We start from the raw sequence: 23597 nt of genomic DNA, 5'->3' as shown, positions 1-23597 counted from the left end.
GTAACACACTCAACTCAGATTGTATGAACCAAACACGACTCTCGGACGAACACAAATCAAGTCGAACACCGAGCACAAGAACACGAACTTAACCCGGAACAATACGAAAATAGAACATACACCGCATATGCGAATCGTGAACTCAGACGAATCAAATCCACTACCGAAAACACGTATGAGTGACGGAGAAAGTCGAAACAGAAACTGTTTGAAAAGTGACTTTTAACATGATTAGAAACTGATTATGAACTAATTTGTGGCATAAACTGAATTAAAATGTCATCAAATTCTTTATAACAACCGAAATTCAGTTCACATGGCGTCATCGTCATCTTAATACCAATCTGATACAATCAAATAGCAGTCACCGGAAAAGTCAGTCCTGTCGAAATCACAATAAGCAAATAGAATGAATGAACCCGAGCAAACACCAAAACACAATGAGCATCGAACATATAACTTGAATTCGAATCTGAAGAGTATGAACCAGATCTGAAAACTGAATTGAATCAAAAATTTGTTGCTATGCCGGAGAAACTTGTTGACGCCGGAAAATTCAGTTTACCTCACCTAAGAAACGGTTACCGCCGGAAATAAAATGAGTAACTACCGGAAAAATCTGTTGTGGTTGCCGGAAACTATCCATGTATAATAAGATTTTCAAATTTTTAATTGATAGGTCATAAAAATAAATTAATATTAGTGAAACTTGGAAAAATGCGTATTAGAAACAAAAAATCACAATATATAAACATAATTTCAAGTAACAAACATATTAAACATCATATCGATTAACCGATAATTTAAGAAAAAATCATACCTTTAAACCCAAAATAGATTAAAACATAAATCGATTAATAGGAATAGATTAAATATCAAATCTATTAACCGTTAGTATAAAAAATCATGCAGTTAAACCCTAAATCCAATAACAGTAAATCAATTTGATGTTGCTCTTCACAAAAATCGATTAAACACTAAAATATACATCACACCTGATAATTGCAAACGATGAACATATTTGATGTTGTTTGGATTATGAAACCGACAAATCATGAAGAACCGGTTATAGATGAGGCGAAGAATCTTGTTACAAACAATGGGGAGTTTTATGATTTTTGAACGAAGCATATGCCTTTTAAAGAAGAAGCGATGAACAATATAAACGTAGTAAATTTAATAAGTTTTTTGATTATAACAATAATTAGAATAATTAATATCATAATTACATTAATAAGTTACAAAAATATAAAAGTCAATATTATTGATTAAAATTTTGGTATGAATATGTGGAAATTAGATTTATGGAATTTTGATGACATGAAACTTATGTTGATAACCTAGGTGAAAGACATGTGAACAGAATTGTGTTGATTTAATATATTAGTTAAATTATATAAACTTTAAATTAAAAATAATGAATTAACAAAACTAATTGAGGGTAGGTATATATATGGTATGTAAGGAAACTTTGTAAACTAAACAAGAGTTAACGGTAATAAATTAGATATGTATAAAACAAATCTAATACTTTTTTTAACTTCAATAATTATTTAAGTAAATATACGAGAACTAAACAAATTTTACAATTTCATACTCTAATTATTTTATTACATTTTCAACTAATTACAAAAATAAACACATCTAAAACTAATAATAACTAGTGGGATTCAATTCCCTGCGCTACGCAATGAGCACCGGTTACAATAATACCGATACTGATAAAGACAATGCTGATACGATATCGAGTTGGTTTGTCAAGGTACCAATACAATAAAGACACTCGTTATAGCTTACAATACCAGAAAAAAAATACTCTACTGTGAATAGAACTATTGTTTTCTAACTATTTTTTTTCCAGATTTTTAGCTTTATTTTTTCTAGAGGAGCTTTAATTTCTTTGATTTTTTTGCAGAATTGTTGCTTAACTTTTAAATTTTCTTTTTCAAATTATTTTATATATTGCCGAACTATTTTTTAATGAATAATTTTTGGAAGATTTTTACAAAACTTTTTGAAACTTTAAATTTGTAAACAACAAAAATAAATTAAACCATGTTTTTGTTAAATTTTGTACTCTAATTTTAATTTTTTATTGAAAAAATTAAGAGAAAATTATAGATTATGTTAAAATAAAGAGGAGGGAGAAAAATACCTAAATAGATAAATACTTTTAAAAATACATTAAAAAGATAAATACTTTTTACATCTACATCTTTATCTATTTAGTAAAAAAAAACTCTCTTTTTAAGTCATAATTTTTATTTTAAATATATTCAACAATGATTTTGGCTTTATACCCAATAAATACTACTAATAATAAATGAAATGTAAACATATACATAATTATGCTTTCAAGATAGGGATTTTTATATATATCTCCTCCCTAACTTGCTTTATTAGAACATTCATAATGGATTCTCCAAATTATGTGAGGGGGTTCTCTATTTTTTAGAGATAGTTAAAAGTGGTTGTGAGAAGAGGAGAAAGAAAATATTACTGTTCATGGTTAAATTTGGAGATCCACACTGTTCATCACTATAATTTTTTAATATTTTTTAAAGTGGTTGTGAGTAAATGAGAAAGAAAAGGTAATGATAAAAGTATAAAAAAATAGTATTTAATTGAAATAAGAGAGAAAAGATTGTGTTTTTAGTGTAATTATAGATATGGAGATGGGGAATTGATTGGGAATGCTCTTAGATATTTCTTCAATGCTAAACCTTAAATTACATATCTCCCCTTCTAGTCTTCAATTACCATTTTACCCTTTTACAAATTACAATAACCTAGTAAAAAACCAACTGTCGTTTCCTTTTTCACCAGAACGATTTGGCAAACACAAAAAGAATGGGTCGGCCTTCTCATCCTCCGGCGTCCAGCCGCCAACGTTAATCATTTTTATACAATATTATAATATTATGTTATATAATTTGTTGATATCTCATGTTAGAAATATTGAACCTATAAACTATGTAAAAATTATTTTTTTTATATTTGCTAGCGATTAAAAAATCGACTCCAATGGAATTTATTAGCTTCGATATGTTCATCATAAACCAACTCGATTTGGGTTTAAATTGGGGATATATGTAACTGTTACTATTAAGAAGGGGATATATGTAAATTACTTCATTAAGGGTAAAATAGTCATTTAGTTAGTTAATTTAAAAGAAATGAAGAGATATGTAATATATGTGATTTAGGAAGAGAATATATGTAATTAAATGTTTAGTATTGGAGATATATATAATAAAGGAAGTTAGTGAGGGGATATATGTAAATGTCCTTTAAAGATATTAGAGATGACACTAACGTTGATGAGGAACTAAAAACCGTTTTTTTTTTGAAAAAACCTACTAAAGAAATTAATAGATTGTTCTATGTTCAGCTGAAAACCCACAGTCGAAACAAAATTGGTGTTGGACGGTGGATTTTTAATTCCACAAAGTAATTCCTACTAAAAAAATTAATTGTGTATTATAATTTTTTGTTGTGTTTGTGACTTTGTGTATAACTTTTTCATTAATTAATTATTATATTATCTTCTATTGTCATCAATAGGTTGTTGCATTGTTCTCAACGTAAAATATTAATTATCAATCAATTGGTTATAAATTTTGTTAGACAAAAAAGCATTTCATTAATTATGTGTGTAATACACAATACTCAAGCTGAAAGACTAACACTATCATACATAAAAGCAATTACAAAGGAAATACAAAACATATAAAGAGAAAACATAAACTACTAAAATATTTGCTAAATATATGTTGGTATCATCTATGCATATCGGATTTTCGTCTCTCTAATAAAAATCAATTAAATCAAACTTGGGAAAACAGCTTCTTCTAGATGAATAATTATTCATGATTTCATGTATTACAAAGTATTTTTAAATACATCTAAACCAAATTCACTGTGTTATGTAAAGTGAGAATAATTTTCAAATTGGCATCTCTTGTTGTTTGAAATTGACTAATAGCATGGGTGATGATTAAGGTTTAGAATCTTTAAGATCTTAGGTTAAAAAATGTGGTTCAGCACTGATCTTATGTGGTAAATCTTTTCATCAATGATCTCATTTGAACACCAACCCCCTCTTTCTCATTCAGTAGTGAAATGACGGGAATGACCGTCGTTAGGCACTTCATTTCAGAGGGGGGGGGGGGACGGGTAAGAGACAATCAAATTTTTTTCTATTTTTTCATTTTTAATCCTTTACATTATTACGTAATGGAATGATGGAAAATGATTCATACTCTTAGTTGAAGGCTAGGTCAAATAATAAAACAAAAAATTACATGACGAATGAGATAGAATGATTAAAATAAGGGGAAAATTCTCAAAATAGTCCCTTTTAGAAAGAAAAGTCCTAAAATAGCCATTTTTTCCTCAAAATCTTTGATAATTTGGACTGTCAAGACGGATTGGGAAAAGATAAAAACAAATACGAGATTTCGAAAAAAAGTCAGGTAAAAGACGAGATTTTGGGAAATAATGTCGATAAAGTCCAAATTATTTGTAATCTTGGAGCAAAAGTTCAAATTTTTCAAAAACTTTTTTACTCAAAAAAACCGTCTTGAGAGACTGTATTTTTATGTTTCCTATCTTTCCCGTCCATATTTTCAAATTCTTGAAAAAATATATTTTTTACAATTATACCCCTAAACCACCACCACCACCTTGAACCACCACCATCACCAACGCCGTCGGCCCCACCCCATCACCACCACCATCACTACCACCATAGCCGCTTCCACCACCACCACCACTTAGCTTGTGTCCGTGTGTTTGTGTCGTACATGCCTGTCTTCTTTCTTTCTCTTTTGACCTTTAAAACCTTGAGAACTGGATTTGATGTTTTTTTTTGTTACTTATTGGCAATGAACCTGATGACCGTCGTTCGAGTCATGCAAAAACCTAATTAACCTACGTAGTTAGGGTAAGTCAGGTATCGTATCCACCAGGAGTATGTGGTCGGTGTAATGTGAAACTAATTCCGAACATTATGAAGTAACTATTAAGAGTGTTGATCACACTAGCAATGATTTAGTTTTAATGTCAAACAAGCAATTATTTTAAAGTTCAAACAATTAACGAAAGCAAATCACACCCGGGGTTCAAGCATGTAACAAACAGCAATCTCATATCATTTAACAGATTAAATATTAATAATCGAATCTGATTAATCAACTAGTTAAACCTTAGGCGTCAACAATGGCTAACACACGGCACTGGTTATCAAACGGTCTCTGCCAGTGTGACTCAACTAAGGGCAATTGTATGCTTTATCACATCCAAACTAATTAATATAACCCTATGAACACGTATCACAGCAACTGGCAAACTAATCGTTCTGATCGAGATAAACCTAAACCGACTGAGTGCATAATAATACCAAACATCAATATTCATAGATCGACAATTAATAATTACAAATATTTAGTTATTAAAACATGAGAAAAACTGAACAAGTACAATACTCTACATCCCGGGTATGACTCAAGAAGACTAGCCACTCATGGTGATGATTTTGTCTTCACTCCTTATTTGGTAGGTTATGAACATGAATGAAAGGATCAATGGATAGGGTTTGATTTTCCTCTTTTCTGTAACCTCTGCCTCTTTTCGTACCTATCTTTTTTCGTAGAATCAATCATAATAATCCTCATCTTTCTCTCGTGGGCCCCAATTAATTATATGCCACATAAATGTAACCCACCATCATATTTGTCATTCTTTTCTTTTACTTATACGTGAGTATTTCTTTTATTATTATTTTATTAGTTTACTTGAGTGGAGATAATAATAATAATAATAATAATGATATCAGTTTGCATTTCATCCTCTTGAACCTAGTGCTGACTTTGGTCAATTTTCACATTTTATATTCATGGCTTTCATATTAGACCTTTAAAAGCTCCATTAAACGCGTGTGTCCTTTCTGATCATCCCGCGACTCCATTCAATGCTCGTAAATGCTCCAATTAGATAACTTTAATGAACAATAACCTAAAATATAAAAGCACACTTGAAGCACCATAGTTCACACAATAAACTAAATAAAACTGTAAAATTAACATACTAATATATAAGCATAATACCGACCATCAGAACCCAAACTGTAACATTAGCCATCCATCCATCCATTTCCACTCAGTCTGAGCTCAACCCACTCAGTCCGGCAGGGTTCTGAAGACAGGTATGATGGCGAATCGGAGCTCCAAACCCGACGTGTTGAGTTTACGGCAACATAATTACGGCCACGGCAGCATAATGCGTGGAAGCTCCCAAATCCGGTTTGAATCCGAATCCGAAAAGGGTGTCACCTGTGATGGTTCAAGGTGGTGGTGGTGGTGGTGGTGGTGGAGGCGGCTATGGTGGTAGTGACGGTGGTGGTGATGGGGTGGGGCCGACGGCATCGGTGATGGTGGTGGTTAGGTGGGTGGTGGTGGTTTAGGGGTATAATTGTAAAAGATGTATTTTTTCAAGAATTTGAAAATATGGACGAGAAAGGTAGGAAACATAAAAATACAGTCTCACAAGACGGTTTTTTTTTAGTAAAACAGTTTGTGAAAATTTTGAACTTTTGCTCCAAGATTACATTTGGACTTTACCGACATTATTTCCTCAAATCTCGTCTTTTACCTGACTTTCTTTCGAAATCTCGTCTTTTACCTAACTTTCTTTCGAAATCTCATCTTTATTTTTATCTTTTCTCAATCCGTTTTAACAGTCCAAATTATCAAAGATTTTGAGAAAAAAAGATTATTTTAGGACTTCTCTCTCTAAAAAGAGCTATTTTAAGAATTTTTTTTAAAAATGAGCCATACCTATTAGTCTTAAGTTTGAAACCCAAGGTTTTCCAAATAATGATGAGTAAAAAAGAAAAAAGCATCTCGTGGAGTTTGATGGATATTCATTTAATTTTTTTGCAGATTTTAAAGAAATTATAAAAGACATGTGGATGATATTATGTCTATTAGTAAGTTTGACCAAGTCAACTTTGGCAACAAAGTTGTGCCAAAATAGTTAAATAGCAACTTTACACGATACGTGATCTCTTTTAAACTTTCACTTAAAAGTCATCGGTATAATAATAACTTTCACTTAGAGATCGTCTAAAAATCAATTAGACACCACGGGATTCGATAAAACTGTATATACATAAGTATCAATAGTAAATTTAAGCAAAAACTAATGCTGTCTTATTAAGGTCTGTGAGAGTAGTGCTGAATTTGAATCCCGACTCATGTACACAATTTGAAATAAGGATAGCGTCACTCATACTTGGGTAAGATGAGTTTTAAGCAGGGAGTAAATCTTTCAAAGTTTTCTAATAAACAGTTGCACTTCACCGTTTAAAAAAATGTTATAACTTATAAGATGTGTCACCCAACTTGATATCATGTTTCGTTCATATCATATATTGGTTTTACTAATTTTTTTTTATAAAATTAGAATTCATATAAATGTTTATATTACATCGAAACAGAAGGTAAAGTGGGCAACAAGCTGCGCCGCTACCACCTTTTTGAATTGCAAAACCCAATCTTTTAAAAACTACATTTGTTGATCTTAGAATCATAACATTACTATGCATGACCCGCTGCCCATTTTAGTTTTAAAACTAAAACTAAATTAGTTTTAAAATACAAAAATAGTTTTGAATTTTAAATGTCTTTGTCAAAAAGCTTAATTATTGCGATGGCCGCCAGTAACATCTCCACTGATACTTAGGCATGTCCTACCGTCTTAATTAAATATTTTATCCGTTCCATTATTAATTATTCCAATATTACCCTCAACGTTTTAAAGAGAAAAATCTAATTAACAATTGATATTTTGAGGAGCCATTTTGCCCCACCACGTTTCCACGATTATCGAACAAAAACTCGATGCTGCCAAAGTTATTCCGTTAAGTTTTAATAGTTAATAAAAGTTGTATTACAATACACCGCTGATTAGAACCGGTTCCTAAATAGTCAAATATAAAGGCTGTTTAATAGCCTTTTAACAGTTATTAAGAGGTTATCTTTTAATTGTTTATGACAGTAACCTTAAGTTTGAAAGATTAAGAGGCTACCTCTTAATGGTTATCTGTTAATCATTAAAACTTAAGGCTGTCTTATAATCATTAAGAGATTATAAACCATTAAGAGGTAGTCTCTTATGACTGTTAAAAAGCTACCAAGCAGTCTTATAGACAAAAACTCTTATAAATATCTAAAGGCAATTAGTGGTAGAAATGTTTGATTTTTAACTAAATGATTGGGTGTTCTAGTCTTATTTGAAACATTGAGATAAAAATTGAGAGAAAAAATTAGATGTTAAAAAAAATTGTACATGGGAAATAAGGCTCATTTAAGAAACAAATATAATCGTATATACCTACGGTTTAAACTAAGTTAAAAAGTCACTTAAAAAACAAAACTGCTTTTTAGTATGTTATTAATGAAAAAAAAATACATAATCATATATTAACAAAAAAAGGCTGTATCCACATTTATATAGCGCATATAATGTGTGCACTAATGCTAAATATACTATATGAATGTGGTAAAAGGCGAGTCCATCAAGATCAAGTGATCAGCCGATCTCACACTTTTTTGAAATCCTAGTATATATAAATATCAAGTTTTTGATTAAATTTAGAGTTTTCCGAACATTATCCCGTATGATAAGTAAAAAATAATATCAAAGCTAACATATAATGGAATGATGAACCATTATCCTATTAATTTTAGGTGTTTGAACTTCACTTAATATATTTTCCTTACTCTTTATTTTTCAAATATAAGTTTCCTAAACTGTTCAATCTATTTTTAACATAAACGAATTCAATTCAATCCAATTAATAAAAAACTCGACAAAACAACTCTAATATAACAAACTAAAAAGTCAAAACCGAAAAATATTTTTGGGTCTACACATTACTTTGTTACATTTATGTAATTGATCTAAAAGCTAAGTTAAATTTATTAGTGAATATAATACTAAAAGCTATAACGTATAAAATTGTATATTAATTACGGAAACGTAACCACATAATCAAACAAGGCATCAATAGTTAAGAGGTAAAGAATCGACTTTTAGTATTTGATTGAAAGCAAATGGCCTGTTGGTCCAATGACACGACTATGATGATAGCATTTACAAAATGAGTTTTCTTATTGATAGTGTTTATGATTAATTAAGGTTTGGAATGTCAAAATCAGGATATGTTCACTCTAAAGAAAGTTATTTAATTAAAAAAAACTTAAATATTCTTTTAATTAAAAAAAAGGCATCAATAATTAAGAAGCAAGGAATCGGTGTTTAGCATGGAGAAAAGAAAAAGTCAGGACAATTATTTATTATTAATTAGCAGGTGTAAAATGGATATTATTCTTCTATGCGCGTCATACGTTGGTACATGTTTGAATATTATTATTTTTTTTTTTTAAGAAAAAAGGGTAGGTAATAAGTTTTGAAAAATGGAGTGGAGTGTATATAAATAGTCCCACTGCGTACGAGTTGATCACATCATTTCAATAATTTTCAAAACAGTAAGAGAAATATGGCGAAGAACGGAGAGTCTGTGGTTGACCCTAACTCCGCCGTGGGCGGTGGCGTAGATGACGTGTACGGTGAGGATCGTGCCTGCGAGGACCAACTCATCACACCCTGGACTGTTTCTGTCGCAAGGTATTGTATATTTATTTTCTAAGTTTAAGCTTCCATGACTAGCTTCTGTCTGGATGTGTGTTTGTTAGTGTAAATGTTATTACTTAATATATTATATTATAATTAATTACTATAGTTATTCACGGGCAAAGGACCAAATGTATCAAAACCAAAAGAATGAAGACGTGTTAGATTCTTTGCATAGGCTTGGCTTTCTCGTGTTTAGCAATTTTTCCTGATAATTATTAGGTTTATTGTTTGCAATCAGCTTTGACTTATTTGCTAATTGATGATGAGTTGACCTTTACCTAGACGCTTTATTACAGATTTTTGCTTCTTTAAGTTGTGCTGATCACATCAATTAGTTTTTATTATTATTATTATTTTAATATAGGATGTGGTTGTTAATTAATAATAACGAATTTGATGTAACAGGATGTGGTTGTTAATTCTTAATGAATTTGTTAATTGATAATCATTTATCGCCTTTTTTTTTGGATATAGGATGTGGTGTTAATTGATGATAAATTTGATGAAGTTGTTAATTGATAAACAATTAGTTTCTTTTTTTTTTTTATAGGATGTGATTGTTAATTCATGATGGATTTGATGAAACTCTCTCTATTAACATTTATAGTATCAATTGCAAATATTATTGTTTGTAGTGGATACACATTGCTGAGGGATCCACGCCATAACAAGGGGCTTGCATTCACTGAGCAGGAACGAGATGCTCATTACTTGCGTGGTCTGTTGCCTCCGTCTATTTCAAACCAGGAGCTTCAGGTTTGCATTTGTCTCCGATCAATTAGGGTTAAAAATGTCATTTCACTTACAAGATATTATTTTGTGTTCATGACTCACCAGGAGAAGAAATTGATGCACAACATTCGCAGTTATGAAGTTCCCTTGCACAAATATGTGGCTATGATGGAACTTGAGGTATCAACGCACTTTTTGCACTTCCATTAATCAGCGTATTTCATGTTTGTTCGATTATGATTTACAGGAGCGAAACGAGAGGCTTTTCTACAAGCTTCTTATCGATAATGTGGAAGAGCTTCTTCCGGTTGTGTACACTCCCACAGTGGGTGAGGCGTGCCAGAAATACGGGAGTTTATTCAAGCGCCCTCAGGGTCTCTACATCAGTTTGAAAGAAAAGTATGAATAATATTTTTGAATTCTGTTTACTTAACATAAGTTATCCCAAATTTGCATAACTTGACGATGAGTAACCTGATTTCCAGGGGAAAGATTCTTGAGGTACTCAGAAACTGGCCCGAGAGGAATATTCAAGTTATTGTGGTGACCGATGGTGAGCGTATCTTGGGATTGGGAGATCTTGGGTGTCAGGTAAAATAAGCTAACCTTTTTATTTCTATTTTTTTTACTATGCAATTATGTTTCATCATTGTCATAAATCAGTAAATCATGATAGTCCAGTAATCGAACCGTTTAAATTTGTACAGGGTATGGGAATTCCAGTTGGGAAACTTGCTTTATACACTGCACTTGGAGGAGTTAGACCTTCTGCGGTAAGTTCTTTTAAATGAAAGCAACTGTTTTTTCTTGATTTCTTACTCAATATAGTAAATTTGATTATGGTTTTCAAAATGCTATGTAGTGCTTGCCTATCACCATTGATGTCGGGACAAACAATCAGAAGCTATTAGATGACGAGTTCTATATTGGTCTTAGACAAAAGAGGGCCACTGGAAACGTACATTGTGTTGATTTATTTTTACCTTGATATATAAAGGGTTTTAACATCTATTGTTTCTGCAGGAATATGAGGAATTACTTGAAGAGTTCATGTCTGCAGTCAAGCAAAACTATGGTGAAAAAGTCCTTGTGCAGGTAAATAATCTACAGTCATAAATCCTATTTTCATAGTGTCTTATGTTGGTATTGTCTAACACTTGCAGTTTGAAGACTTTGCAAACCATAATGCATTTGAGCTGTTGTCCAAATACAGAACCAGTCATTTGGTGTTCAATGACGATATACAGGTATAAACATATGGTTGACTGGTCAACAGATTTCCACTAGGCTAATCTCTGAATTCATGTTTAACTTTGTTTATTCGGTTACAGGGGACCGCATCTGTGGTTCTTGCAGGTCTTGTTGCGTCACTAAAACTACTTGGTGGCAGTTTGGCCGATCACACGTTCTTGTTCCTTGGTGCTGGTGAAGCAGGAACTGGTATTGCAGAGCTTATAGCTCTTGAAATATCAACAAAGGTACCAGCTTTATGCTTAATATTAATATTTAGTTGTATCACATTTTCTTATTATGTCGTTTAACCTTTTATGGACAAGGTATCACCTTTATGCTTAATATTACCTTTCGTATGTATCACAGTCACTAATATCATTTTGTTTTAAACTTTTATAGACAAGTATTCCAGTTGAAGAGGCTCGTAAGAAGATATGGCTTGTGGACTCTAAGGGGTTAATTGTTAGCTCTCGTAAAGAATCACTTCAGCACTTTAAGAAACCGTGGGCTCATGAACACGAGCCTCTTACAACTCTTTTAGAAGCTGTCAAGGTGAGACAGTTTAATGCTTTTCACTATTAGAGATCAAATATTTTTTTTACCAGTTTTGCATGACACCTATTTTTGTTTCCACTAATCTTCAGGCCATTAAACCGTCTGTCTTGATTGGAACATCTGGAGTGGGACAAACATTTACAAAAGATGTGGTTCAGGCCATGGCAGCCGCCAACGAGGTTCCCTCTCTCTCTCTCTACACACACACTTGCCACATGTAAACTTCTGGTGAAGTTTAAATTTGTATTTCCCACCTCTCTCCTGTTAAAAATAATGATTTTATTCAATATCGAAAATTTATTATAATAGTTTATTGAAACTTTCTAAATGATAAGAAGATTTCAATTATATCTTATCTTAAAATATAATTTTAGAATTCTTAAATCTTTGTTTTATGTTGTATACAGTTTTAAATCTTCATTATTTTTTATTTCACCAATGGTTTATGGCATCCAACATACAAATCTTCATAGAAACTGCTGGTTTGCAACAAGTTGGATTTAGAGACTGCTTATTATGGCATACATATATTTCTTTCTCTAAACTAATGAATATATTGTCGTATGCAGAGACCGCTTATTATGGCACTCTCCAATCCAACCTCGCAAGCTGAGTGCACTGCTGAACAAGCTTACACGTGGACCGAGGTAACTAATATTAACTACTATCAACTTCCAAAAATAAAACACATAAACTTAGTATTTAACCGATTATTTTGTAGGGCCGTGCGATATTTTCCAGCGGTAGTCCTTTTGATCCTTATGAATACAATGGCAACCTCTTCATTCCTGGCCAGGTTATACTCATAACTTGTACATTATCAAATCTTGGTGGAAATCAGTTACTCACAACTCATTATTATTATCTCATTTAATTCAGGCAAATAATGCTTACATTTTCCCTGGACTTGGTTTTGGGTTGGTAATCTCTGGTGCGATCCGTGTGCATGATGAGATGCTTTTAGCAGCATGTAAGTGCTTATTATTGCTATTTTTGCGAATCTGTTTAAACCAATATGAATTTATGCAATATGGATCACCTGTGTCATTGTAGAACTAAACTAGTTTTTGTTTTTAATTTTTGGCTACAGCTGAAGCGTTGGCTAATCAAGTAACACAAGAGCACTATGATAAAGGGATGATTTATCCTCCACTCACTAACATCAGAAAGATTTCAGCCTATATTGCTGCAAATGTTGCTGCCAAAGCATATGACCTTGGTGAGTCGCGTTTTACCATTGTGTACGGCTGGCAATAATGGGCGGGTCAGACGGGTTTGGTAATGGCTGAAAACGGTTTAGGTTAAAATGACTGCTTTTTGCTCATATCGATACAGTTCTGGTTGTGCCAGACCGAAACACTTTTTTTCCAAAATTTTGTGAACTTAGATATTACAAATATTTGATTATATCACTAATAATCCAAAGAACTGAAAAAAAAAAAAGAAATGAATGGTAAGGTCTTATGTATTAAATAAAACTTTGGGTGGTTTATGTCCAGATTTTCAAGGCTATTTTTTATGTTACCTGTTTTAATCGAGGTGGTAATCATAACCCATTCTTCAAAAAATGGGTTGATTTGGGCAAAAATAAATTGTATATGGGTTGATTTGGGTCACCTTAAAATAGTCAACGGGTAAAAATGAGTCGCCTTGAATCAGTCAACCAGTCAAATTGGGTTATGTTAATTGGTCAACAAGTCAAAACAGGTAACTATCATAAAAGTGAACTTAGAAAGGGTCAAAATGGGTTGGCACCGCCACCGGCATTTCACCACCACTACACCACTGCGTCCATTGGTAGGCTGGGTAGTTTCTATAACGACTCGTTACAACCCTGGGCCGACCTGTAGAGAGAAAACATTATTATCCCTGGATCAACCCATTCAGAAGTAAATGAGTCTAAACTGATCCCGCTTGACCTATAGAGAGAACTTTATCCCAGGATCGACCAATTTAGAAGTAAACGAGTCGAAAGTGCCACCTATGAAAAATAATAATTTGTGACCTCTGTTCTTAACTGGATGAATGTATTTCAGGTTTGGCAACACGTCTCCCCCGCCCTACTGATCTAGTGAAGTATGCTGAGAGCTGTATGTACACACCCAACTACCGAAGCTACCGATAAATGATTAACGAACTCCTATGATGTTCAAAGTGTTGCTGTCTCTTGAGTCTTTCTTGTTTCTGTGTTCTTTTGATGTATGTTGGAGTCTTTTATCTTTTTCAGTGGTTATGGTGTGAAGTTTGTCTTTAGTTCAATAACAACATAAGCTTTTTATTATTACATTTGTTTCATGTTCTCCCTTGATCTTTGTTCTTGACTCATGAAAAAAATTCAAATGAAAAACAGAATAAAGTATTGGTTTAAGAATGCTTTGTTAGATTAAATCAAGTATAAGCTAAATTCTAACAAACTCTTGACCAATAATAAATAAGAATATATCTAAACCATTTTAATTCTATATTTATTGTAGAAGAATACAAAATATGTGACAGAAAAACATCAAAATTCAATCACATATGGTATAAAAGCTGATGTATATCAACTAATTCATACAAAATATACTATTTATTCCAGATACAAAGAAAAAAAAACAAAAAAAAAAAAATTTGGTTTCTTCCTGCTAAAACTTGCACTGTTAAACAACAAACTCCATTGCAAGCATTCATATTCAGGTATTGTTGTATGTACTAAGATTGGCATGGGTGTCCCGATATCGTTGAAGAAGGTACTCTTCACATTTGACACGAGGAAACCTAACACAATCAAAATCCAATAAACGAGTATAAGCATTTAGTAAGACGCGTTGAGTATTATATTTGAATTTATAATTGAAGAAGAAATTATAAACATTCTTACTTGGGAGGGTTTTCTTTTGATTGGCAAGTAGGTAAGCATTCAACCACACAATCATGACTAGGCTCCACAAAATATGGAATCTGATCATACAAAAGAACCACACACATTATTAGTATGAATGAGTTCTTGCTTTAAAGATCGACTTTGTATCAGAAGTTGTCATACAGAATATCGCTCTTCCCCTTTACCCAACACGCGATGTAACGTAGACCTGGAAAACAAAAGTCAAAGAACAAATCAACAGAAGTCACATCCAGAAAAGTCAAACTTTGCAAAACAATAACACTTGTACCTGAAAATACCATTACTCCATCGTTCCAACATATCGCCAAGATTTACCACAAACGCGCTAAAACAAACATATAATATAATCCATCAAGCGTCAACAACAAACATGGTTTCACGCTTCATCATACGGTGTTACCATTAAACTGACTTACCCTTTTAACTGTTCAACATCTTCCCACACCCGAGGCTTTGCGTCTTTGTCTTTGCATATCTTAAAATCATAAAATAAATTTATAAAAGATGAAAAAAAAAATCTGAAAATATATTTGTTGCATACCTGGAGTCCAGAAACGCCATCAGTTGCCAAAAGAGTAATCAAACCGTAATCAGAATGTGCACCCGCCCCATATATTCCCTTTGCAGGCTCGGATACTTGACCTACAACATAATCAGATGTTGAAAACATTGAAAATGAAATTTAATACTTTTAAAGGAGTTTAAATTTTCACCTGGATAATGTAACAACCGTAGGACTGCAATAGGCTTTCCGAGCATTTCTGGTTGTTCAAAAAAGTTGGCATCTAGGTCAAGTGCAAGGGCTATGAGTCTTGCAGTTTTCTTAACTACTTCCCTAAAAATGTCAAATTATATATCATGCTTTTATGAAATTGATTGCGTTTATAGATTACGGTTTATCGGGTTAAGAGAACTAACAGAGCTTGTTGATGATATGTTTCCATAGTTTCCCTCCATCCAGGCAAGATATCTGCCATCACCATTCAAATAATTTAATAGATTCACCAGTAAAAAATAATATTTGTATTATAATTAAATTAATAAAGGTCCAGATCAGTGATTTATAAGCTTAAAGGTTGAATACACCACTCACATACTATCCACACACCACCACACAGGCTGTATACATGTTCACCAAATCATATGAGCTGTATGACCTGATATGGTCCGTATGATATGAAGAAAATGTTCGCCCTTATAAAATGTTATATATGGGCTTGTATAACTTTACTAAAACTGACTGATTTGATAGTGATGTGTTGTGTCAGAAGTCATGCGGGCCCGTAAAATGTAAAAAGTTTGCTTTATACAGTCTGCATGATATGACAGATGTAACACTTGTGTGGTTTCAAAAGTCACAGGGCCCTGATTTGACAAACTGTTGTGCAGATTTGGATATTCAAAATTCTACTTTTGGATGTCTGATTATTTAGAAGTCAAATCAGAATGTGTCATTTCTTATCAAAAATGTGATTTTTAGTTATTTCATGGGAAAATTCCCAAAATAAGCATTTATGAAAACAAAATTCTAGTTTTAGCTACTATTTGTAAAAAATTCCAAAAATAGGTATTATAAACTAGTCGTGACGAGTAGTTTGCAGAAACCAATTCGAAATTGCCACGCGTTCTTAAACTAACCGTAACGAGCACGTTCACTATCAATTACTCGTCACGATTAAATAAGTTTCATGCCTTGTAATCAACGCCCACGAGTAATTCATAAGTCATTTAGTCGCAACGAGTAGAATATAAGGTTAAACTAGTCGCGACGAGTAAATTATAAGGTTAAACTAGTCGCGACAAGTTAACTACTAATAAACTACTCGTGTAGGGAATGTAAACCAGGTAAACTAGTCGTCGGGACTAAAGGATTTATAAATAACTCGTGGGCATTGATTACGAGGCATGAAACTTATTTAGTCGTGACGAGTAAATGATTAGTGAACGTGCTCTTTACAGTTAGTTTAAGGACACGTGGCAACTTTTAATTGGTTCTACAAACTACTCGTTACAACTAGTTTATAATACCTATTTCTGGAATTTTTTACAAATGATACCTAAAACTAGAACTTTGTTTTCATAAATACTTATTTTGGGAATTTTCCCTTATTTCATCTATTGATTCCTTAAACAATTAAAACATGCGATTATCTATTCTTCATAGCTGAAAAGAGCATAAAACATATTACAACCCATTTTATTACAACTGATTATTTAATCCCAATTAAGAAATAGAACACAATCACTTTCTAAATGTTAATACCTGAGCCGGGCCATAGATTTGGCCCGTAAAATGTCCTTTGAGCTTCAGGATCATCTTCAGGCAATTCAATCCCTATATAAAACCCCTCCTTGTGATCACCTACAATATTAACTAACAAATTTACAGGGGTTTACAAACAATAGTAATTATGAAACACACAAGACATGAATTTGGAACAACAAACCGTGGAGTTGGTTAGCGGGATCAAGAAGTTCATCAAGAACAGGCGTGTAGCCTCGGTGCTTTTCGTTCCTAAGAAGCTTCATTTTTGTGTCCAGTGGAAGATGAAAAAAGTTTTTACTTTGTGTGAAGACATGGTTCATAAATTCCTCACTGATTCCATGATTGGTAACATAGAAAAAACCAGATTCCATGCATGCCTATTCAATACATCAAATCAAAATAAATAAATAGATTAATAATAATCATCATCTATAACAAAACATCCTAATTACTCCCTTCATGTTAAAACAACAAAATATACCCTATATATATATATATATAGAGAGAGAGAGAGAGAGAGAGACCTGTTTGAGTAAGGATACAGAGGTAGATATATCTGGAGAGGAGAGATCAATAGAGTTCAAATTTGAAGCTTTTTTACAATCTGCCATTGAACCACCTTCTTCTTCTTCTTCTTCTTTGCTTTTATTTATTGATTTATTTATTTTTGTGTTAAAAAAACGGTAGAAAATGTCTGCGCTTAAATTGAAGGCATGAGGGAGGACTTCTATTTTTTTAACGAACACATTGGTTTAAAGAAATTATTATATTTCCCAAGATAACATATAATAATTATAATTATGATTAAACAATACAAAGTTATACACCAATTAAAAATCTAATAATTAACACAGATCGACCAAATAAAAATAAAATTGAATATTATTACCAATAAGGACCATTTATGAAAGCAAAATAGGCAGTTGAAGATTAAAACCCGCAACTTTTAAAGTTAAGGAACAAAATCCATAATTCGACTCAAGCCACAAGGACCATCCACGTAACTAGTGTAATTTACTTTTTTATAAAGGGAAAAAGAAATCATGCAAGATTGGAACATAAATGGATACTTAATTATTATCAACTTGTTAAAAACTGTTGATAATGTCCAGCTTTTTTTACTAATTTATGTAAAATCAAGAATATATTTGTATAGAGATAAACTTGTGTGTATCCAGAAATAATGACAAATGCGACGACATTAATCAACAGAATCTAATAAAAATCAAACTTCAAATCAAGAACAATTACAGAAAAATGTATGTCATAAATCATAATCATGAAAACAAAATAACAAATCCTGCATAATGAACACATCATTTCTCTAGCTCTCCAATATAGAAATCTTCAATCATATCAAATACTCGAGTTGCATGCTGTGGCCTGCACACATAAATGTCGTAATTAGCTGATGAGTCAAATAGCGATTAACAAAATACACAAGTCAAGTATACCTAATATACAGCCACAATTAGGTTTCAGAGATGCAATGGTTTCAAACAAAGACTCAAAAGTCATAAATATACCTTATATGCAAATGTGGTACCTAAATGTACCTTACCTCTTGAGTCTTGAGATAATTTTTTTTTAAAACAGCCCGTTTTGACCCAAACTCATTTTCTTCAAGCATTTTCAACCCAAACCCGTTCTAACCCGTCACCAGAAGCCACCCAAACCACCCAGTTTGCTAGTCTTACTATGACCCAAGGAGAAAGGAAAACAAAAATAAAAAGAAATGCTTTACGGGCATGTATGTTTGGGTAATTGGGTCGGGTATCACCTAGCCTAACACCATACCTGCAATTTTTTTTTTTAATTATTCTTCTACCCGGTTTCATACCTGAATACCCATCTCATCGCCCATCTAAAATGGTTCGGGTTTCAAGTTTACCCGTCGCGTTCGGGCTCCTTTTCCATCCCCACAATGAGTTGTACGACATCTTGATTCTTGTAGTGTTTAAAGACGGAAACAAGGACGGTAAGGTGTTACAAAGGATTGTATTTTTTTAGGAGGTATGGGGGGTGTTTGGATACGGTCATAAATTGATATGCTGAGGTTTAATAGGCCATGGTTAAGTAGTTCCTTCTACAAGATATGGTGTCTACATAGTTAAAATAATTACTCAATTAGGACAAAGGTTGAAATTATACAAGGATTAACCAATCAAAAAGATAAACGGAGCAAACAATAAAACTCAGAAGATACTGAAGACTGAAGCACAAGTCAGAAATAACTTAACAATGCTAAAAGTGGCCAAAGAAAAAACTATGGGTGACTTTCAACCCAACCTGCTTGCTATTTTAACTAATTGTTTTTAAATTAACCACTTGACCCGCTAGATATAAGACATAACACAAACCGACCCATTTATAAGTAGGTGACTAAAACTGATGGCCAACCATCTATAAAAAAATGTAAAACCCAGATGACTTCATCACGAATTACAGGAATCAGCTTAAGATTCAACGCGCAGAATCAGTTAAAAGTTTTTACGAGATGTTAAACAGGGGTACGTGAATCTAAGGTGGAATATTTCACACACAATTGTTATTACATTCAAATGAATGTATCAGACAAAATTCAAAATGCAAATTATTGTAACTCAACCCTGGACTTGAAAAGTTATATGTGGTCTAGTTTAACAGTCTAATCTTCAAGTTATGTCATTTGTGAATGATTTAATATAAGCAACAGTATCTAGATAATCATAAAATGTATATTGTCTGGCTCGGGTTTGACATGATTTGCTGTTTTGATATTGAAACGATAGGCGGGACAGAGTTTTTTGATTGGTTAACCTTTACATGTGGGCTTTTGCTGTGATTCAACCACATTTCATGAACAAAAGCGAACTAATGGATCTATATGAAGCGTGTGTGATTGTTATGTTAACTAATAGATAGCCAGCCAAAAGAAAAGCAGAGGCTGCTTGCAAGAATATATCATAGGCAGATTGTGATTATTAAATGCACGAGTGAAAAGACAGCTCACCCTAAAAATCCTTGAGTTGAGTCATCCCCAGCATGAGCAAGAATTGCATCACCACCAGGGTGTTCTTCTACATAAGGTGTGACATCATATACCTACGATTCGTAGTCAAGCATTTATACATAATATTGAAAATGATTGAACAAAACAATAGGTTATATAAGCTAACCGAACCTTGTCTTTAATGATAATCCAGCAATCTGTCCTCTTGTTGTGCAAGGAAACTTGAGCCTTGTTGTATGCTTTTAGAACCTGCATTTACTTAAAATATAATGTTCATTCGCAGTTTGCTAAATCATGAAGAATATAAAACCTTAAGCTACATAATATGTCATCATTTTGACAGCATGCAGTCAGCAGACTGACATACCAATTACATTGCAGATTTAGAAGACAGTTTTGATTATGCTATCGGTACACCATAAAAAGTGTATACCAGGTTGGATGTCACATCATACAAGCCGTATGACCTTTATCATACGCATATCATATACGATAGGGAAATAAGATTATACGGCCCGTATGCCTTTTGTCAGTGAGTCAGTCATTTCTTTGTGAGTGAAATTGTCATTGGGGGTGTATGATTTAGTCCTCATACGACCACTTTTTGCCCTGAAAATTACAATGGCTATATGACAAATGAAAGTTTGGTTTGTTTATGAGAGATATCACAGCTAAAAAGTGGGGCTCAAATAAAAAGAAGCAATAATATTCTCGTGCGAAAAGCTCTTGGTTTTGGAGATATGTGATGTTAACAAACATTGTGAATGTAGAATTACATAAAATGAAATGTTATGAAAGTGAATCAAGTAAGTAAGTAAGTACCTTAGAGTTAGTATCTGAATGAAGCTGCTTCTTGGTTTGATCTGCAGCATTACAAAACAGACAATATAATCAAGATTGAAAAAAGAAAAAGGTAGTAATAAGAAGAAGAGGTTTGTTTGTTTATTTACCTGATTTGATGAATCGAGGGACTAAAAACAATAAACTGAACAGGAATCCAACGATCAAAGTGAGCAGTAGCATTACCTCCATAGCTCCGCCAGCCCTAACTAATAATGCTAATGAGGATCGATCTGTCCACAAATGTTTCTAATTTCCCCAAATTGAATAATAATAACAACAACAACAACAACAACAACGTAGTGTTTGGATTATATTTAGCAGACGACGGTAGATGGATGACTCCAAGATGATGGCGGAGATAAATTTATCTAGTAAACTTAAATTTGTCAAAAGTTATTGCCAGATGGGTTTAAAGCCTTGGTTTGGTTAAGGTGTCAATAGTTGCTGAAGATTGGGATGCTTAATTTGTGTTGAGATGTTTGGGTTTGTTGGCTCGTCTTTGGATTTTATTGGGCATGGTCTCAGCGGGAAAGAAGGAGTACATGCCTAGTCGTGCTTGCATGACGAACACATCGCTGGTTGCGAGCTGTCGTCGCTCGCCTGATGAGTCCAAGGCAGGACAAAACCAGCAGACCCTGATCATCTTGTCACTCTCCTTAACGCCCCACACCGAGAGATCTTACTAGTTAGTATATGAGTACTAATTTGTCATTGAAACTTCCAAATAAACCATATATTTCACACTTACACTGCATTCTCGCTTTTAAAATACAAGGAAAAGAAATGATAAGATTGGATAGGAGAATAAACGAAAAGAAATTGTATATTTAAAAGACATTCTCTAGTTAAAATAAATAAAAGAAAAGAAAGTGTTAATTACATTCTTGGGTTAGATGTGAAGAAAAAGATAGGAAAAAAATTATAACTTTACAATCATGTCCTCATTCTAGAGTTAGATAGGAAGGAAAAGATAAGGTAAATTAGTAATATTGTACATGGCTATAAGCTTTCCTTCAGAATAAGACCATACTTGACTAGAAAGTTTTGGAGGAAAAAACCCTAACTTTTATTTCCATTCTCTTTCTTTTATTTAAGAAAAAAAAACTCAAGAATGAAAAATTAAAAAAAAAAAATTTTTTCTTTTTCAAACACTTTAATAAAAAACTAAAAAATAGAGTGTTAAAGAAAAATAAATATTTACTTGAGGTTGTTTGACATAAACATAAACCTTGGACTTGGAGTCTGACAGTAAAGACATGACATGATTGAACATGCTTGACTAGTGTTCTAGGTTTAATCCATCAAAGTTAATGAGATAGTATGAACTCATAACGGAAAAAAAATATTATTAGCATCAACGTGACGTGAACATTGATAGTGTGCACACAAAAGTGGAGTGTCAAGTTCAAATTCGATTTCTTTACCATAAAGAGTTAGGCTAGAGACCGTATGGTCCCAAGTTCAAATTCGATTTCAACCGTAGTTGATCTTTGGGTGACAATTTTTCTTCAAACAGAAGATGGTAAGAATGAGCTATCCAGTATTGTTTGCGATCATGAGCGTTGAAGATTGCATTTTGCATTGGGTTACCCAGGATAACTGGACTTTATACATCTGTCGTAAAAAAAATAAATTAATAGTAATTCGTAAAAATAATAATAATAATAAAATTCGTGAAGCTTCCTAATAATATGATTCTATATTAGGCATCCTTTTTGCAATTAAATTAAGCAATAGATTGGAGAAGACTCCACAACCCATCCCGAACCAAAACCCTCGTAAACCCCAACTCCTACCGTCACATAATGGGTACGCCGGAAACCTCTCGAGAGCCGTGCCCTGACCGCATCCTGGACGACATCGGCGGCGCCTTCGGCATGGGCGCCGTGGGGGGCTCCGCCTTCCACTTCCTCAAAGGCACCTACCACTCCCCCCTCGGCCACCGCTTCCACGGCGGCATCGACGCCGTCCGTATGAACGCCCCGCGTGTCGGCGGCAGCTTCGCCGTCTGGGGCGGCCTCTTCTCCACCTTCGACTGCTCCATGGTCTACCTCCGCCAGAAGGAGGACCCCTGGAACTCCATCATCGCCGGCGCCGCCACCGGAGGGTTCCTCCAGATGCGCCAAGGGTTGGGTCCGGCAACACGGTCTGCTGTTTTCGGTGGCGTCCTGTTGGCCTTGATTGAAGGTGCTGGGATCATGCTTAATAAGTTTCTTTCCGCCCAGCAGCCGATGCCTGTAATGATTGAGGAGGCGCAAAATATGCCGCCGCCCGAGGCTGCGGGTGAATCCTCGGGTTTTTTGTCTTGGTTTGGGGGGAAGAAGGAGGAGCCCAAGACGGAGGTTTTGGAGAGTTTCGATTCGCCCATGCCGCCCACGTTTGAGTTCAAGTAA

At 33.5% G+C, this 23597-nt stretch overlaps 3 protein-coding genes and 1 pseudogene across 3 annotated transcripts; 2 read left to right on the top strand and 2 right to left on the bottom strand.

Annotated features, from left to right (window-relative positions):
- Positions 1-9562: 9562 nt before the first annotated feature.
- Positions 9563-14519, top strand: LOC143571315 (NADP-dependent malic enzyme-like). Its single transcript, XM_077056774.1, has 17 exons — positions 9563-9690; positions 10335-10455; positions 10537-10611; positions 10679-10830; positions 10917-11022; positions 11139-11204; positions 11294-11389; positions 11455-11526; positions 11595-11678; positions 11763-11909; positions 12064-12216; positions 12309-12398; positions 12789-12866; positions 12941-13015; positions 13099-13189; positions 13310-13438; positions 14256-14519. The coding sequence occupies exons 1-17, from the start codon at positions 9563-9565 to the stop codon at positions 14342-14344; spliced, it is 1752 nt and encodes a 583-aa protein (XP_076912889.1). The 3' UTR covers positions 14345-14519.
- Positions 14520-14649: 130 nt separating this feature from the next.
- LOC143571308 (kihadalactone A synthase LFS-like) lies at positions 14650-18009 on the bottom strand. The gene is made up of 11 exons (XM_077056766.1): positions 17894-18009; positions 17551-17746; positions 17367-17465; positions 16022-16073; positions 15817-15938; positions 15645-15745; positions 15520-15578; positions 15372-15428; positions 15245-15290; positions 15080-15159; positions 14650-14976 (listed from the first exon to the last, which is right to left on the bottom strand). Exons 1-11 carry the CDS (start codon positions 17978-17980, stop codon positions 14892-14894), a joined length of 984 nt encoding a protein of 327 aa, XP_076912881.1. The 5' UTR covers positions 17981-18009; the 3' UTR covers positions 14650-14891.
- A 631-nt stretch (positions 18010-18640) lies between these two features.
- LOC143571307 (cytochrome B5-like protein) lies at positions 18641-21402 on the bottom strand. The gene is made up of 5 exons (XM_077056765.1): positions 21312-21402; positions 21184-21224; positions 20533-20610; positions 20362-20453; positions 18641-18752 (listed from the first exon to the last, which is right to left on the bottom strand). The coding sequence occupies exons 1-5, from the start codon at positions 21391-21393 to the stop codon at positions 18686-18688; spliced, it is 360 nt and encodes a 119-aa protein (XP_076912880.1). The 5' UTR covers positions 21394-21402; the 3' UTR covers positions 18641-18685.
- Positions 21403-23009: 1607 nt separating this feature from the next.
- LOC143571306 (mitochondrial import inner membrane translocase subunit TIM17-2 pseudogene) lies at positions 23010-23597 on the top strand (annotated as a pseudogene).

The sequence above is a fragment of the Bidens hawaiensis genome, unplaced genomic scaffold, assembly GCF_021521415.1.
Source record: "Bidens hawaiensis isolate Kalapana, Puna unplaced genomic scaffold, B.hawaiensis_p1.1 tig00025349_1, whole genome shotgun sequence".
In the NCBI taxonomy this organism is placed as follows: domain Eukaryota; kingdom Viridiplantae; phylum Streptophyta; class Magnoliopsida; order Asterales; family Asteraceae; genus Bidens; species Bidens hawaiensis.
This window is presented reverse-complemented; position numbering and strand designations above follow the sequence as displayed.

Coding starts and splice junctions, on each gene's coding strand:
- LOC143571315 (XM_077056774.1), top strand. CDS start 9,563: ATGGCGAAGAACGGAGAGTCTGTGGTTGACCCTAACTCCGCCGTGGGC. Junction 12,399..12,788: donor CCATGGCAGCCGCCAACGAG/GTTCCCTCTCTC, acceptor TGTCGTATGCAG/AGACCGCTTATTATGGCACT. Junction 13,190..13,309: donor TGAGATGCTTTTAGCAGCAT/GTAAGTGCTTAT, acceptor TTTTGGCTACAG/CTGAAGCGTTGGCTAATCAA.
- LOC143571308 (XM_077056766.1), bottom strand. CDS start 17,980: ATGGCAGATTGTAAAAAAGCTTCAAATTTGAACTCTATTGATCTCTCC. Junction 17,747..17,893: donor CTGTATCCTTACTCAAACAG/GTCTCTCTCTCT, acceptor TGTATTGAATAG/GCATGCATGGAATCTGGTTT. Junction 15,939..16,021: donor ACATATCATCAACAAGCTCT/GTTAGTTCTCTT, acceptor TGACATTTTTAG/GGAAGTAGTTAAGAAAACTG.
- LOC143571307 (XM_077056765.1), bottom strand. CDS start 21,393: ATGGAGGTAATGCTACTGCTCACTTTGATCGTTGGATTCCTGTTCAGT. Junction 20,454..20,532: donor GGATTATCATTAAAGACAAG/GTTCGGTTAGCT, acceptor TACGAATCGTAG/GTATATGATGTCACACCTTA. Junction 18,753..20,361: donor TCAACTCAAGGATTTTTAGG/GTGAGCTGTCTT, acceptor TTATGTGTGCAG/GCCACAGCATGCAACTCGAG.